General features: G+C 26.5%; 2 protein-coding genes across 2 annotated transcripts; both read right to left on the bottom strand.

The window, feature by feature from the left end:
- Positions 1-1,366: 1,366 nt before the first annotated feature.
- LOC136979180 (zwei Ig domain protein zig-8-like) lies at positions 1,367-8,780 on the bottom strand. Its single transcript, XM_067275112.1, has 7 exons — positions 8,684-8,780; positions 5,780-5,868; positions 5,459-5,666; positions 4,167-4,478; positions 2,021-2,181; positions 1,469-1,673; positions 1,367-1,371 (listed from the first exon to the last, which is right to left on the bottom strand). The coding sequence occupies exons 1-7, from the start codon at positions 8,736-8,738 to the stop codon at positions 1,367-1,369; spliced, it is 1,035 nt and encodes a 344-aa protein (XP_067131213.1). The 5' UTR covers positions 8,739-8,780.
- A 2,795-nt stretch (positions 8,781-11,575) lies between these two features.
- Positions 11,576-12,279, bottom strand: LOC136979149 (toxin CSTX-20-like). Its single transcript, XM_067275076.1, has 4 exons — positions 12,190-12,279; positions 12,020-12,116; positions 11,734-11,852; positions 11,576-11,656 (listed from the first exon to the last, which is right to left on the bottom strand). The coding sequence occupies exons 1-4, from the start codon at positions 12,244-12,246 to the stop codon at positions 11,618-11,620; spliced, it is 312 nt and encodes a 103-aa protein (XP_067131177.1). The 5' UTR covers positions 12,247-12,279; the 3' UTR covers positions 11,576-11,617.
- Between the last annotated feature and the right edge of the window lie 2,414 nt (positions 12,280-14,693).

Genomic DNA, 14,693 nt, shown 5'->3' with positions numbered 1-14,693 from the left:
ATTCTTTTCAATAAGAGCGTCTACCTTTTCATTCAACTCTACAAGAAGTTTTCCAGAGGAGTTCTCAATGAGATAATTAACAACTCTGTCAAAACATCCCATTATAAAATCCACATTGCGCTTATTTTCAATATTAGAGCCCTTGTTGTCATTAATGTACTCCTTCAGTTCCTTCAGGACCTCATTGCTGTAGGAAGTCAGGCTCTGGTGATGACTGCAGCCCTTGCATACTGGCTGCTTGATCCCAGGTTTACGAGACCCTCGCGTAGACATTCGCAAGTACACACACAAAAAGTGAATCCAAATGATATATAAAGCCAGAGAAACGTACCAACCACGACCCGGAAAACCAGCGAAACAATCAAACGAATTAGGGTCAGTTAGGTGAATGCAAGTATAACTGCGACAATAAGATGTCAATGGAAGGAGCTAGGAGCCTGAAATTTGCAAATCGTGGAGAGAACAAAGCGTAGTAAACGCCAGTAGAGTATCAGAAGCACCGGCGACACAGAAAGCCCGCAATTAGGCCCGTAATTCAGATAGGAAACACTGTTATAGAACAAAAACGGTAAGTCAGAAAAAAGAAGCAATGACACCGTTAAAAAGTACGAAAAAGACTGAATCGAATGATATATAGGACCCAACTAGGGCCCGAGAAACTGACAAACAAGAGAATATAATATTATATATAATATACTCGTAATATCTATTACCAGTCCTTTATCTATTCTATATAGGCCTATATATTAGAGGCAAAATGTTCGGTCACCGCCAACCGAAACTAACACTTTGCAAAGAAGTGTTATAAATGCATGAAATATAACCAAATTAATTAAAACAAACAGGTACTTTACCACACTTTTAAAAATATTATGTTACAATTGATTTGCTTTAAATTTAAATTTCAATTAACCCTAGAAGTTTTGTACCCTTTCTATTGCTATCTGGCATATGACAAAACCGCTAAAGTAAACACTCGATACAAGAAGAAGTAGTAGTGTTTAAACGTGTATTTCTATTGTGGGTAATAAGCGAATTTTCTATTTTTTCTTAGTTAAGTATAAACATTTGATTCGCTCTTCAGAAGAAATAATTTTATTAATTTACTTTCCCGGCTGTTTATAGAGTACAAAACTGGAAAAGTATGGTGATCGGTGAAATTTTGACACCAAAACTGTAAAACCCCTTTCAAAATTATTCTTATTAATATTAAAACAGACAGGTTTTAATTTGAATTCGTTTATTATTTAAATTTAAAACAATTTAAATGATAAATTACAATTAAATTTTTGTTTGATATTTGGACTATATAATAATTAAACCTGTCAGGAAGAAATCTCAAGCAGAAATGTTTCTCTATAAAAAATCAATCTGCGAATTAAAAAAATATTATATTAAATGATAATCTTTTAAATTCTTAAATAACAATATATAAAATTTTTGAAAATATTCAAATAATTACACTTACCCAAAATAATTAATTTAACTGGATGTATTATTGTGGAATTAGAAGGGATTTGACAGTCGTAATATCCACCATCATTGAAATTTACCTTCTTTATCTCTAAAATCCAATCGTTGTCGATATTTGTGATTCCGAATCGTTCATCTGAGATCACTTTATTATTTACAACGGTTAACAAAGAATGATCCTTTCTTCTTTTCCAAATCACCTATAAATTAAACTTTTAATGATTTATTGTCATAATTTAAAAAAAAAAAATATTTTTAAAATGCAATGTTCTTTGGAATATTTGATCCACGATAGAAATTGTTGAAAATTTGATTGATTTTATAATTAATCATTACCGTTGGAAATCGGGTTGATCCCGTTATAACATTTGTCAAAATATATTATTAATATATAATCTCATATTTTTCAGTTTAAAAATTATATATTGTGTAAGCTATTTCGTAGTTTCCTTTCATTATAATATTCATCTTACTAGTATGAAAATTTAAAACGTTAAGGCCGATTTAAAAATAAAATAATAAAAAAACACAGAAAATAAAGTATTACCATGTGATATTTCAAATTATTGACAATACAGTGCAATTTTGCCGTATCTCCTATGTAACAAGTGACAGTTTTGGGAGTTTGAGGATCGAACGAAGGAGGCCTTCCAATAAATATTGTTTGATTATAGTCGTATATTCTGGATGATTGATTGCTGTCAAAAGCTATAATCATAAAAATAAAAAACAATGTTATATTATTATTACGTATCTTAAAAATTCCCTGTAAATCTAAATTTCTTATTAACCGAATTTTGTTCAGGCATCAAAAATTCTTTTCAGAGTTAAAAATATTTAAATTATTAAACGTTTTTTTTTAACTTTTAATAATGATGAATTAATAAATGAAAGAATATGTTATTGATTAAAATTAAATAAACTGTATTTAACTACCTGTATGTTCTGAAATGTTAACTTAGTTCGATCTAATTAGTTTTATTCTACATAAAATTGTACGATAGATTTAGAATATTTTATTTAAATAGAATTTATTTTTCCTAGATTTTTCATTTCTAACTCTTTCTGCTCTGTAGTCACTAAGATTTCTTTTTTCTTACACATCGTGGGCCTTGGGTTGCCTGGTCCTTCCATTCGTCTGATGATCATGGACACAAATGTATTCGTGTTAACCTACTAACATAAAATTAAACAATACACATGTGCTACAGGAAAATCGATCACATGTAAAGTACACGCAAAATGAACTGACCGGCAAAGTCATTTTACAGAATGCAGTAGTAACTAGACAACATTAGTCTCATACTAAAAGATTTTGATAACAATAAATGCGTATGAAATTTAAGAGAGTAAAGATAATACACATACGTGACAAAACACCCAAGATAATAAAACACATCATTTATATGAGGTCACAAAAATAGTGTTTCTATTAAATCAAAGAACAAATGAAAAAAATAACGATAGGAAACAGACAAAAATGTAATGTATCACGAGGAAAGAATACTTTAGAATCCAATGTTCACATAATTAAACTTAAAAGTGACCTAAATTAAAACTTGAAATCGTTGTTAAGTAGCTTAATTTATAGAGTGAGGTTCCGGACGGAATTCGAAATTTGGTGTTAAAGTGTTAACGAATATTCGACGAAATAGTTAAACTCTTCTCACCATTCAAAAATAAAGACGACACAATGTCTTACGAAGGATATTAAAAATTCTTTCTCTCAAAAAGGTAAACAAAAGGCTGGAATTACGAGGGAGAGTTTCAAAGTTCGGAGGAGTACTATCCGATCGGTATCGGATTGAGCACCGATTCTGACCTCTCAAGCGACCCGAAAGGTTTCGAATTGTCAACTGGACACAAGAGTGGACCAATAGGAAAGCGATGAAAGGATTCATCGTGCAGTTAGAATGCAGAATCGAGAAGCGAACCCTTTAAAAGCTCGTGTCTCGATGACACGACATTTTTCCTCAATATCTGTTTTTTTTCTCTATGATTTAAGTTCCGAGGAATTAATACGCAAAAACACATCTCGTTCCGAAGCCGCTCTTTCTACTAAACCATTGCTACGCAGATACTAGCCAACGTCTTAAAAGTTTGAGTTTCCTTTGTTGTGCTTTTGTGGACGGACACCTTAGCCAATCTTAACTTTTCATGTAATCCAAGATTTCACCAGACGAAAGAGCCTCGGAGTCATCGATCCATAAGACTTAAATAATCACCGAGGAACTAATTGTCTACATCCATCCACAGCGACATTCGAACTTTCTCTGGACTCTCTCCTCCGACCGACTAATCAGAGTTGAATCCTTTGTAGGCGAAATAGACGAAATTTTGTAAGTCTGTTTTGATTTAATTAAACGGGAGCAAATTGTAAATGGTAAGCCTCGGGGTTTAAATACTCTCTAGTGTTCGAGTATTTGCAGATAGTATTCGCCCATCTGTAATAATTATTAAATTTAGATGGCTACATGATCACTTTTCTTCGTTACAACTTATCTTTAGTACAAATTATGTAATATCTATGAGTTAATCAAGTTCTACCTCAAAGACTAATCATATTCTGTCATTTTATTAATGATAACTTTAAATTAATAATTAAATCAATATTTATAGAGAGTTACTAGAACGATAAATAATATATTTATTAATTAATCAGCAATTCCTTAGATTAATAAAAACTTAATTACCGTTAAAAACATGAACCATGACGCTACTGTTACTCGGAAAATTCGAAGAGCGGCAAGTGTAACTTCCTGAATCCATTGTTGTTACGTTTCGAATTTGTAATTTTCTAATTAACTTCACACTTTTCTTGCCTTTATTATTGGTTTCATCTGTAATTTCTATTTGATTGTTTTGTGCAATAATTATACGTTGATTATGGTACCAGTGAATATCTTTTGGAATTTGTATAAATTCGTTTATTCTACATTTTAGAACCAATGAACTTCCTTCCTTGAGAAACAAAATAGAATTTCCATCGATTGAAATCTTGGGTTCTAGAAGAAAGAATAAAACTAAAATTATTATACTATATTACACTTTAATTAATGCATCTTTAAATATTACAGTATTTTATTAATATTAGGCTATTGTGACTATAATCTATTAATAGGACTGCTTTAACTTGCGGATGAAATTAGAGAGAAGATGGTGATTTTTAGCCACTCTTCTCGCAGAGACTCTCCTATATTAATTTAGTTTAAATAAAACCTATTTATAATAATTTTTAATAAATAGATCAGTTATAATATATAAAACTATTCAATAACTATTATATTATGTGTGAGATCTGGAAATCCCCTGGAACGAACGTCGTAATATATTATATTCGAATTAATAATTACCCCTTTCTTCTATCCGGATATAATCCGAATATAATACGAATTATAATAAAATGAATCCCTATATCGAAATGCCTGTATTGGAAAATATCTAACATATACGAGGTATAATTTTTATGAATGTCTGCAAGGATTTTCTTCATAAAAATAAATATTTAGTGAACTTGCAGTAATACCGTATTGTTTTAAATAGAATAATAAATAAAATATTCTGTTTTGATTAATACAATCGCTTTTCTCATTATAATATCTAAACAAGAGCTGAAAATGTCAGAAATGTAGTCCTTGCAGTATATAATTTGATATTGTAATGGATAAACAAGAAAAAGTTATTTAAATGCTGAAATGAACATTGAATTGTTTATCTGAATGTAATAAATAAATTATATTAGCAATTATTTATTTATTATCTTGTCAAGACGAAAAGCTTTATGAATCTTTGTTAGAAGATAAAAGCACTGATGTCATTTTATTCGAATTAACGCATACATTATCTCTGTTTAGCTCGTTTAATTTCTTCTTCTAATTATATAGCTAAATAGAAATAATTTAATTACATAATATTATTTGAAGGAGCCATTTGTTTAATATTTTTATAAAGAAATTTTGAATATCACGCATTGAAGGAAACTTACCGAGAACTGTTAAGTTGACATAGTAATAGGAATTTGGATTAGATTTTACTGTGCATTTATAATTTCCGGAATCGTCTTGTTTGACATTGTTTATCTTCAAAATCCAGTCATTTGTACGATTTTCATACTCGACCCGAAATCTTGAATCATTTGTGTAAGTATCAAAATTTATTGTTAATAGCTTTGAATAATTCTTCATCCACATCACCTGTTAAAGTTTTTAATACATTAGTAAATTAATTATTAATTTATACTTAAATAAATTTATATGAATTGAACACCAAAATTCATAAATAAAACTTAAAAATGCAAGAAATTTACTTCATAATTTCTGTAATTTTTTATCCTGCAGTGTAATGAAACTGATGAACTGACTTCTGCTGTAACGTTTTCTTGTGGATCAGTTCCATCTAAAAATAATTAAAAGTTTCGTTAAATTATCATTTTAAATATTTCTAATCTTCATTACATTCGAATCGGTATGCTTGATTTAATATAACACGGTAAATGAAATTAAATTGTAGAATATTTAAATAAAATTATTTGTAATGCCGTTCGATTCTTTTGTAGAGATAGAAAAAGTGTTACTGCTTTAATTATTAATAACAATTTAATATTTTAACGGTTCTGTTCATTACCTGAAGATGGTGGGCTTGCCTGAACCCATCATGAACATGACAAAATGTCATAGTAGTGCTCTCAGAATGAAAAGAGTCAAGAAAAAATTTACAATGATTAACGCTATGATAACCCAACTAATACAGAAAACAGCTAAATGGACAAAATATATAAATTTAGTTAATTTTGGGTAAGTGTTGAACATTTCTAATCATCGTTCTACATTTTCTCTCAAAGACAGAAACCATACAACAATTGTTTTGCCGAAGTATTTTATTTTTCTTCGATAGCACCCTTTCATGGCTCGAAATAAACATTTTGTAAAAACTGGCACCGTAGAAAAATAAATATTTCGGCAAAACAATCGTTATGTGGTTCCTATTTTTTGTAACACAATTTGTCTTAGTGCAAAATAAGTGTTTTTCGAAAACAAATTCAATAATACAAAATACAAGGTGTCCGAAAAGTTACTGTGCACTTATATATTTATTAACAGATATGTTTCAATATACAATACGGGAGGTAAATATGAATGACAATTCTAAACAATGTTGAAAGTGACCCCCGTAAGCATTAATATAGGCTTAGATCCTTCTTTTGTTTCTAAACACCGCTATCAGTTGCTCGCTTGAAATACAGTGAATGAATGCTGTTATCACTACTTCCAAGTCGTTCAGCGTGCGCGGACGATCTCGATACAGATTTTGCTGCTCCCCATAGATAAAAGTCTGGTGGATTTAGAACATCCTGTATAATTTTCTGGTAAATCACCATCCATATACTGTTCATCCTTAGAAGTTGATGAACAGTATATGGATGAGCCTTGTGCAAAAGCCAGCTCTGTTGATTTTGACCGAGTACAGGTTACACTCATTATTCAAGCCTCTAACAAGAAACAAATCTTCTGCTAATCTAAACTTAATTTTCGAGTCTACAGTAAACATAAATATGTGTAAAAGATTATGCAAGTCAGAAACAGAAACATTCGATTTATTCACCTATTTTTATAGCAATTGCGCGTAAACGGCAAACACAGCAAGCATGACTTCGATCCAACATAGTATATCTATATGTTGTGCTAACAATCAGTTTATACAGTAATTACACGATTTAACCATTTAATTCAGTTCAACATCTAATCCTGACTTATCCTATAGATTAAGATAAAAGTTACTAAGTATGAAAATTATTACTACACAAAATAATATGCACATATTTAATGTATTGAATTATTTATGATAAATATTTTTATAATTATATTATTATATCGTTTTTCAAAATACATATTAAATATGTTGTTAATGTTAAAATCAATTGAATATTTAAAACAAAAATTAATATATAGACTTGTAAAATATAAAATAATTTACATTTTTTTAATTTTCGATTCATTCCTCCCTGTAAGCATCACAGAGCATTTATTCCGATTATGGATTCAACCATTCCCAAAATGACGTGAGGGTTGCGAGCATATTCAGAACGTACAGAGGGACAGCCCATAAGGAATAAAATAGCAACGAGTTGCTCAACTTTCCCGACAACAGATTAAACTTTTAGTGACGCCGTTATCATATTTTATTTAAAAATTTTTTTTATATTTTTAACTATTATAAAATGGCAAAAAGTTTAATTTTGAAGGTAGGTATGAGTTTTATAAAAAATTATAAATGCTAATAACGAGTAAATCGTCATTAAGTTCGACCCTATTGGAGATACACACGATCCACATTATCTCTACGCTCCCTCGACCTTTAAACACCAAAATTTAATATCACCAATCCCTTAATAAACATTCCTCCCAGCAAAATTTCAGAAATTTTCGACAAAAAGCACAGGAGTTTTTAATAAATATCATAAAAACGTTTCCATTATATTGGTTAAAACATGGTTAACTACTTCATCTTCTTATTTGCTTTTACTTTTATTCTGCAAGTATTTTAAGATCCTTAAAAAATAAATAGCTTAATTATTTTGGAATGTTTAAGACACGTGAAAAACATTCACAATTTAGTAATAATCTATATTATCCATTTATAATTATCTAATAATTGTTACACGAAACTATTGTGCAATATTAGGAATTTAATTGAGATGTGCTAAAACAACAAAGTTTAAAATAAAATAATTTATATAACGAATATTTTATTGTATGTGACAAATTTATATTTAAAGAGTTCATATTTCCCGATCGATAGAAACGGAGATTATAACAGTTGAATTACGCTCACCCACCTATTTCCAACAGACTATTATGCTGCACCATGTAAAATGTAACTAAAACTTTTTCATCGTACACAATATATATATATATATGTATATATATCCTGTATATCGATGGGTAAGAAGTGATATATACTTATGTAATTATAAATAAGAATATTTAAAAGTAAATATTATCTAAATTGTGTTACATACATTAAACGCTAATTAATAGGCATAAAAATATCATTGTAAAGCTGTTTATATAAAGAGTATTGAAATTTAAATTACTGAGATTAAATATCTCAGTAATTGCTTGTTACTTGTTTACTACTATACTTTAATATTAATTTATATTTACAAGAAAACATTATTTGAAATAAGAAAAATACTAAGTATAATCTTTACCTCTTTTTTCGACAGTAGCAGATAGGAGAAAATATACAAATATGTAAAATTTCATTTTTTCCTGTCGAGACCATTAAATATTTAAGATAATCGCAAATAACCGATAGTACCTTGTAAGTCTTCTGAATGATTGTGAACTAGTACGAGACAATTGTTTTGTCGAATACGTATGCGAAGTAGTGAAAAAACATCGATTTTGCGCACTTGTTCGTTTACAACAGTATTACAAAAATAACGATTCCAACTAATAAAAATTACTGTATATATTGTATTTATTATAAAAAACTAAAATTAAAATTATTAATGTTAATAAAGTATATCGAAAAATTCTTAATTTTTGATATAATTTTTTTCTAAGTAGTAATTTTTCGTAGATATGATAATATTTATTGTACCGCAATGCCAAAACCTGCTTGTTACTTGTTTGTTAAAATAAAACATTAAAACAGTGATTTGTTGCCGAGGCAACAAATCACTGTTTTAATGTTAGTTGTTGCTGAGGAATTTTAACAAAATTTAAGATTAAACAGTTTTATATCTATTTAATATAAGAAAAATATTTTTTTTATTCTTTTATAATTTTTTATTATTATTCACTTCCATACGAAATTAGTCAATATAATATAAGAAGTCGATTTTACAAAAAGAAATCATTTACGTTTTTAAATGTTATAAAAGTAAAAACATTAATTCAATAGCTTCTGGTACTCAATTGAATAATTTTCTACTTAAAAAGCGGTAAAATTTATTAAAATATTTTTGCAAATAAAGTGTTTATATTTTATGTAAAGTAAGTCAAATAAAAATTATATTAAATTACATTAAACTAAAATTTAAAAACATTACTATCTTTTATTAAATAAGGAATGTTATGGTTGGCCATTTTAAATACAAAGTAATGTTTATTCAGTTGTGAGAATATTTGAGGAAGGAGGAAGTAGGAGAAGAACGATTCGACATTTAATTATGCTTTTTCTGTTGAATATTTAGAATAATTATTTTATTTTAATTATTTATTATAGAATATTTTATTTAATCATTTAAGTATTATGCTTAGAAGAATGAATGACACTAATATCATCGTGTCTCTTAAGTTTCACTTTAGTTTATTTAAGCAAATATTTATTTGTCCAAAATAAATATTATTAACATTTAATGAAGGATAAATAATTAATTTAAATCTAATTATTTAATTTTAATTTAATTTAGTTTAAATTAATTGATTTAAACAATTTAATCATTTAATAATTTAATCAAATTATTTAATTTAATTCATAATTTTTATATAAATAATTCATTTTATATAAAAATTATGAATTAATATAATTCTTGAATAAAAAGTATTTATAATCAATTAATAAATATGCATTTTGTAAAGAAAAATAAAACGATTTCTCATACTATGATGTAATAACAGGATATTTATAAATAAATTTTATAAATAATAGATATTATTTATAAAATTTATAAAATAAAATGGCTACGCTCATACAAACAAAATCTATATAAAAGTTATAAATCTTCTGAAACAATTTATTGTTAAGAATTAAAAGTAAAATAATGTATAGACAAGAATATTATAATATTAAATAAAATTTCTAGCCAGCAACTTTAATTTAGATTGAATTAACTAATTCAATCTAAATTAAGGAATATTCTATAGCCTAAGGAATATTCTATAGTCTATTTATTCCAGTCAGCCCCTGATGTGATAAACCTTCCAATTTATTACAACCCTATTAGGCTAACTAATTCAATCTAAAATAGTTATAAATTGATTGTGTTCGAGTTGAGTTCTAAATGCGTATATGGGGTGTCTCATAAATTACGTAATATAATGGGTTTTTCAGTTTCAAGACAATGTTAACACAAGATGATCGCATCGACATCATTCTAACTTACTTTACATCACCTCGAATCAATCTCATTTAATTAATCATTAAGAATAAATTTGATATTTATCCAGAAATTTCTTTCGGATTTCAGTTATTAAATTTAACAGATAAACTAATTTGAACGTCTGAATCGAAAGAAGACACGTGAACACAATACAATTAATAGAAATTAATGTATTACTAGTGAATAATGAGACTGCATATGACAAATAAGTGTATTGAATTGAAAAGGCGGAGACAAGTTATTTAGTTTTATTATTTCTGTTTATATTATTTAATTGCTGGAGAAGTCTGTCGATATAATAATAAACGTGATGTTTTATTTATATAAATACACTTACCAAGCACGAATAGGCTGTAATTCTTATTTTACTTTTTATTTTTTCAGTTATACTATTAATTCTATTTTATTTTTTGAAATAATAAAATCATTTTTGATGAAGTTTGATATTAAATGTTATACACGTTGAAAACATGTTTGCTATTTTATAATAATGATTATTATATTATTTTTTATTTATATTTTAAAAATTATTTTAAGAATAAATTAATATTTTCAAATAATTTTTGAGATTGCTTGCATAAGCCGTGTTGAAAAGAATAAACAAACAAAATAGCATAACAAAATTTAATAGGTTCGTATTATAGCGGTATAATAAATTTATGTTCAAAATCATTGATCATTGGTTTATTGATATTTCATATACGCTTATTGTTTATAAAAATTCTGCTGATAACATTAAATATGTTTGTGACAGAATGGTGTATTCAGGTAAAAATATAGAGTGAAACTTTTATCCTTTTTTATGTTTTCACAGATTTTAGGTTAGCAAAAGCGAAAGGGAGAAATTAGTTCTTGTTCCCTTAAAATTAGTTAGTTTTTCACAAAATTAATCTCATGAAGTTTCATAAAGATCTTTAAAATACAAATTAGATTAATTGAAAAATGTAAAAGATGCGTTATTAAGCTGAAATGAAATATATTGAAGAACGGAAATTCTACTCGCATAAATTTTATTACAGTATAAATGAAATAGAACTATTCTGGAATACATTTCGGCAAAAGATGTTTTGTCTCCTAGAAAAAAAAAAATTTAAAAAATGAATTAAATTCGTATAGAATAAATAACGTTTACATAAATAAATGAATCTTACGCCATCCATATTAACAGTTTTTTCTGGTACGCACTTCAGTCCTTCAGCACAAGGACAAGCAAGTAAGTAAACGTCATCTTTTTTATGCACTAGAGGTGTTTCTTCATGACAATGGTCATCTAGAAAATGAAAATTAATATACTTTTTCTACCTATTTTGAATTAATTAATTATAATATATATATCTATATTATAAAATAAAAAAAATAATCATAAATTATACAGCAAGCAGATCATAATTAAGTTGAATTAAATCTAAAATATTTCAAGTGAATGGTCATACATACTTTCTTTTTTATAACTTCTGCAGTAATTAACCCATATGTTTTGCACACAGCATTCGTGAGGTTCACAATCATCATTTCCATTGCACAAGGTTGCATCCTGTAAAATTAGCAATATTAAAATATTAAGCATAAGAATTTAAAAAATCTAGAGGAACAAAAATTAAGCTCACAAACGATGGAAGCAAAAGCAGTGATGCTAAAAGCACAAGGAAAAATATTATATTCATGATGAATTCGTTAAATCTTACAACTAATCGAAACAAGCCAACTAATGTCTTTATAGTATATATATTATATAAAATAACCGGATCTCTAACAGCTGTTTATCCTATTGATATCTTCGAGATACAATTATAACTGATAATAATTTAATTAATAATATTTTAAGAATTAAATAGAATATTAATTATTTTAAATTTACAAGTAAATTACATTATGTTACGAAATAAGTTATTCTTACTTTTCCTAAATGTTTTCATTTATTACGTATATTTTTTTTTCAATATGTTTTTGTATAAATTTATATACTGTAAATCAGAGCTACTTTGTGACACTTTTCATGTGCATTTTTTTTAATGTTAATTACTAGATTATTGGACCAAACATGTTATTTGTTGTCATTTTAAGAAGATTTAACACTCACCCTCTTTACATGGAGTTCAAGAAATAAAATTAAAACTTGTTGACAACGTTATATTAAATCGATAATGAGTATTATATATCTGTACTGATAGTAATTCTATTATACGGAATGTTTTGTTTTGATTAAAAACAATGTTGTATTGTGTTCAAATTAAAGATATTTAAAATCGAAAGACTCTAGAAGACATTTGTCTGGGGATTAATGTAAAATATTCAAATATTTGTAATTTTTATTTAGCTCATTAATGTATCTGTGTTATCTGTGTTATTGCTCATAGTCACAACATTAAGTATACAGATATGAATATAATTAAATAAATTTATGTATCTATATAAATATATTTTACACATTCGTATTAATACTGATTAAAAAATCAACAACCGATTTGGAAATTTTCACAGCTGTGGAAATAATAAAAAGAGATAAATATTTATCATATAAATTAACTAAATTGCTAATAAGTTATCTTTCAGCATAGCTGAAATGTCTATGTTAATAAAATACTTTATTTTAGTACTTGAAATTTTGATCACGGTTCAAGTACGATTTTTATTCAATACTTATTACATTTATTAAGTCTACATTTCATATGATAGTATTTTTTATTACTTACAAATAATCAATAATTAGTTTGTAAAAGCTGCAGGCGGTGCAAAAGTGCATTTCACAGAATGAATGTAAAGAAACAGAATGTTGCGCTCATATGTTTGTAGATGTCTTCTGCAGGAAAAGACCACAAAAAGGTTTAATATTGTTTACTTTATATATATAAAGTAACCTAAAATATATTATATTAACTTAATATATGTATGTATGTATATATGTATATATATATATATTTTTTTTTCTAGGAGATTTGTGTGAACTACATGCAACAGTATTTAAAAGATGCAACATAATTAATTTATATAATAACATTTATATAATTTAAAAATTAATAAACATTGAAAACAATGCGTATAATATCTAGAAATTATATATATACACATTATATAAACTATATATAATTATTATTACAGTGTATAAATATATTTCATCATTTTATACATCTACATATTTTATTATTATTTTAATAATAATTAATAACTGTTATGAATAATTAGTTTTGTATATTTCACTCAATAATAATTAAAATACGCTAAACAAAAAATAAGTATTTATTTCTGAATTATTCTAAATATAAATAATCGTTATAAATTAAATAAATTACATGGATAAATAAATTTTAATACCTTACATCATCGAAACCAAAATCTTTCGTTCGTATTCAACTTTTAGGCTTTATTTGCAGAATTTTAATGAATAAAATAATGAGAGAATTTTAGATAAAGCCCCAAAAAAGACAATAAATAATTTCTCCTATCAGTTTTTCTTCAAGGATTTTTATAATTTATTTCATAAATTTAAGGGCAGCCTACGCTTTTGAAAGTTTAATTGTATTGAAAATAAAGTTTTTATAAATATAATACAATATAAATTATGTTTAAAATATGTTAAGTTTATTCAATATAAATTTATATTATATTTAAAATATTTATTACATAATAATTATAAACAGTCGAACCTCTAACAACGACCACCTACCTGTAACCAGCGGTTGTTTTTACTTATGGTTATACGGTTATGGTTAATAATTATATCTTGGAACTTAATTAATATCTTTGATTGAAAAGGCTCGATTTTATTAAAAAGTAAAGAAATAATGTTATTTTGACAAAGCTTAATTAATATAAGATAAATTGTTTTTGTAGAATATAATACGGGAAACTCTTAATATATAAAGTTAATTCGGCTCTATTTTCAAGATAATGCCGGGATAACCGTGAAATTTTGATATTCTTCCTCTCCGATGTTCATTAAAATATTTGATTTCAGAAATTAATAAAACAATTAATAAACGACTGAATAGTAGATACAAAGTATATTGTGTTTAGAGCCATCGACAGGAAGACAGCTTTTTCCCTGTCTTGTAAAAAAATAGAGGCAGATAGTAGTTCCTAACACTATCAATAAATATTAAGCTTCAACACT

This window comes from Centruroides vittatus, unplaced genomic scaffold, assembly GCF_030686945.1.
Source record: "Centruroides vittatus isolate TY-2023 unplaced genomic scaffold, ASM3068694v2 contig_595, whole genome shotgun sequence".
Lineage (NCBI taxonomy): Eukaryota > Metazoa > Arthropoda > Arachnida > Scorpiones > Buthidae > Centruroides > Centruroides vittatus.
The sequence above is the reverse complement of the archived record's forward strand: the minus strand, read 5'-3'. Positions and strand labels throughout refer to the sequence as shown.

Coding starts and splice junctions, on each gene's coding strand:
- LOC136979149 (XM_067275076.1), bottom strand. CDS start 12,246: ATGAATATAATATTTTTCCTTGTGCTTTTAGCATCACTGCTTTTGCTT. Junction 12,117..12,189: donor TGCTTTTGCTTCCATCGTTT/GTGAGCTTAATT, acceptor CTAATTTTACAG/GATGCAACCTTGTGCAATGG. Junction 11,657..11,733: donor AAACTGTTAATATGGATGGC/GTAAGATTCATT, acceptor TTTTTTTTCTAG/GAGACAAAACATCTTTTGCC.
- LOC136979180 (XM_067275112.1), bottom strand. CDS start 8,738: ATGAAATTTTACATATTTGTATATTTTCTCCTATCTGCTACTGTCGAA. Junction 5,869..8,683: donor TGCTACTGTCGAAAAAAGAG/GTAAAGATTATA, acceptor AATTATTTTTAG/ATGGAACTGATCCACAAGAA. Junction 2,182..4,166: donor CATGGTTCATGTTTTTAACG/GTAATTAAGTTT, acceptor TTATGATTATAG/CTTTTGACAGCAATCAATCA.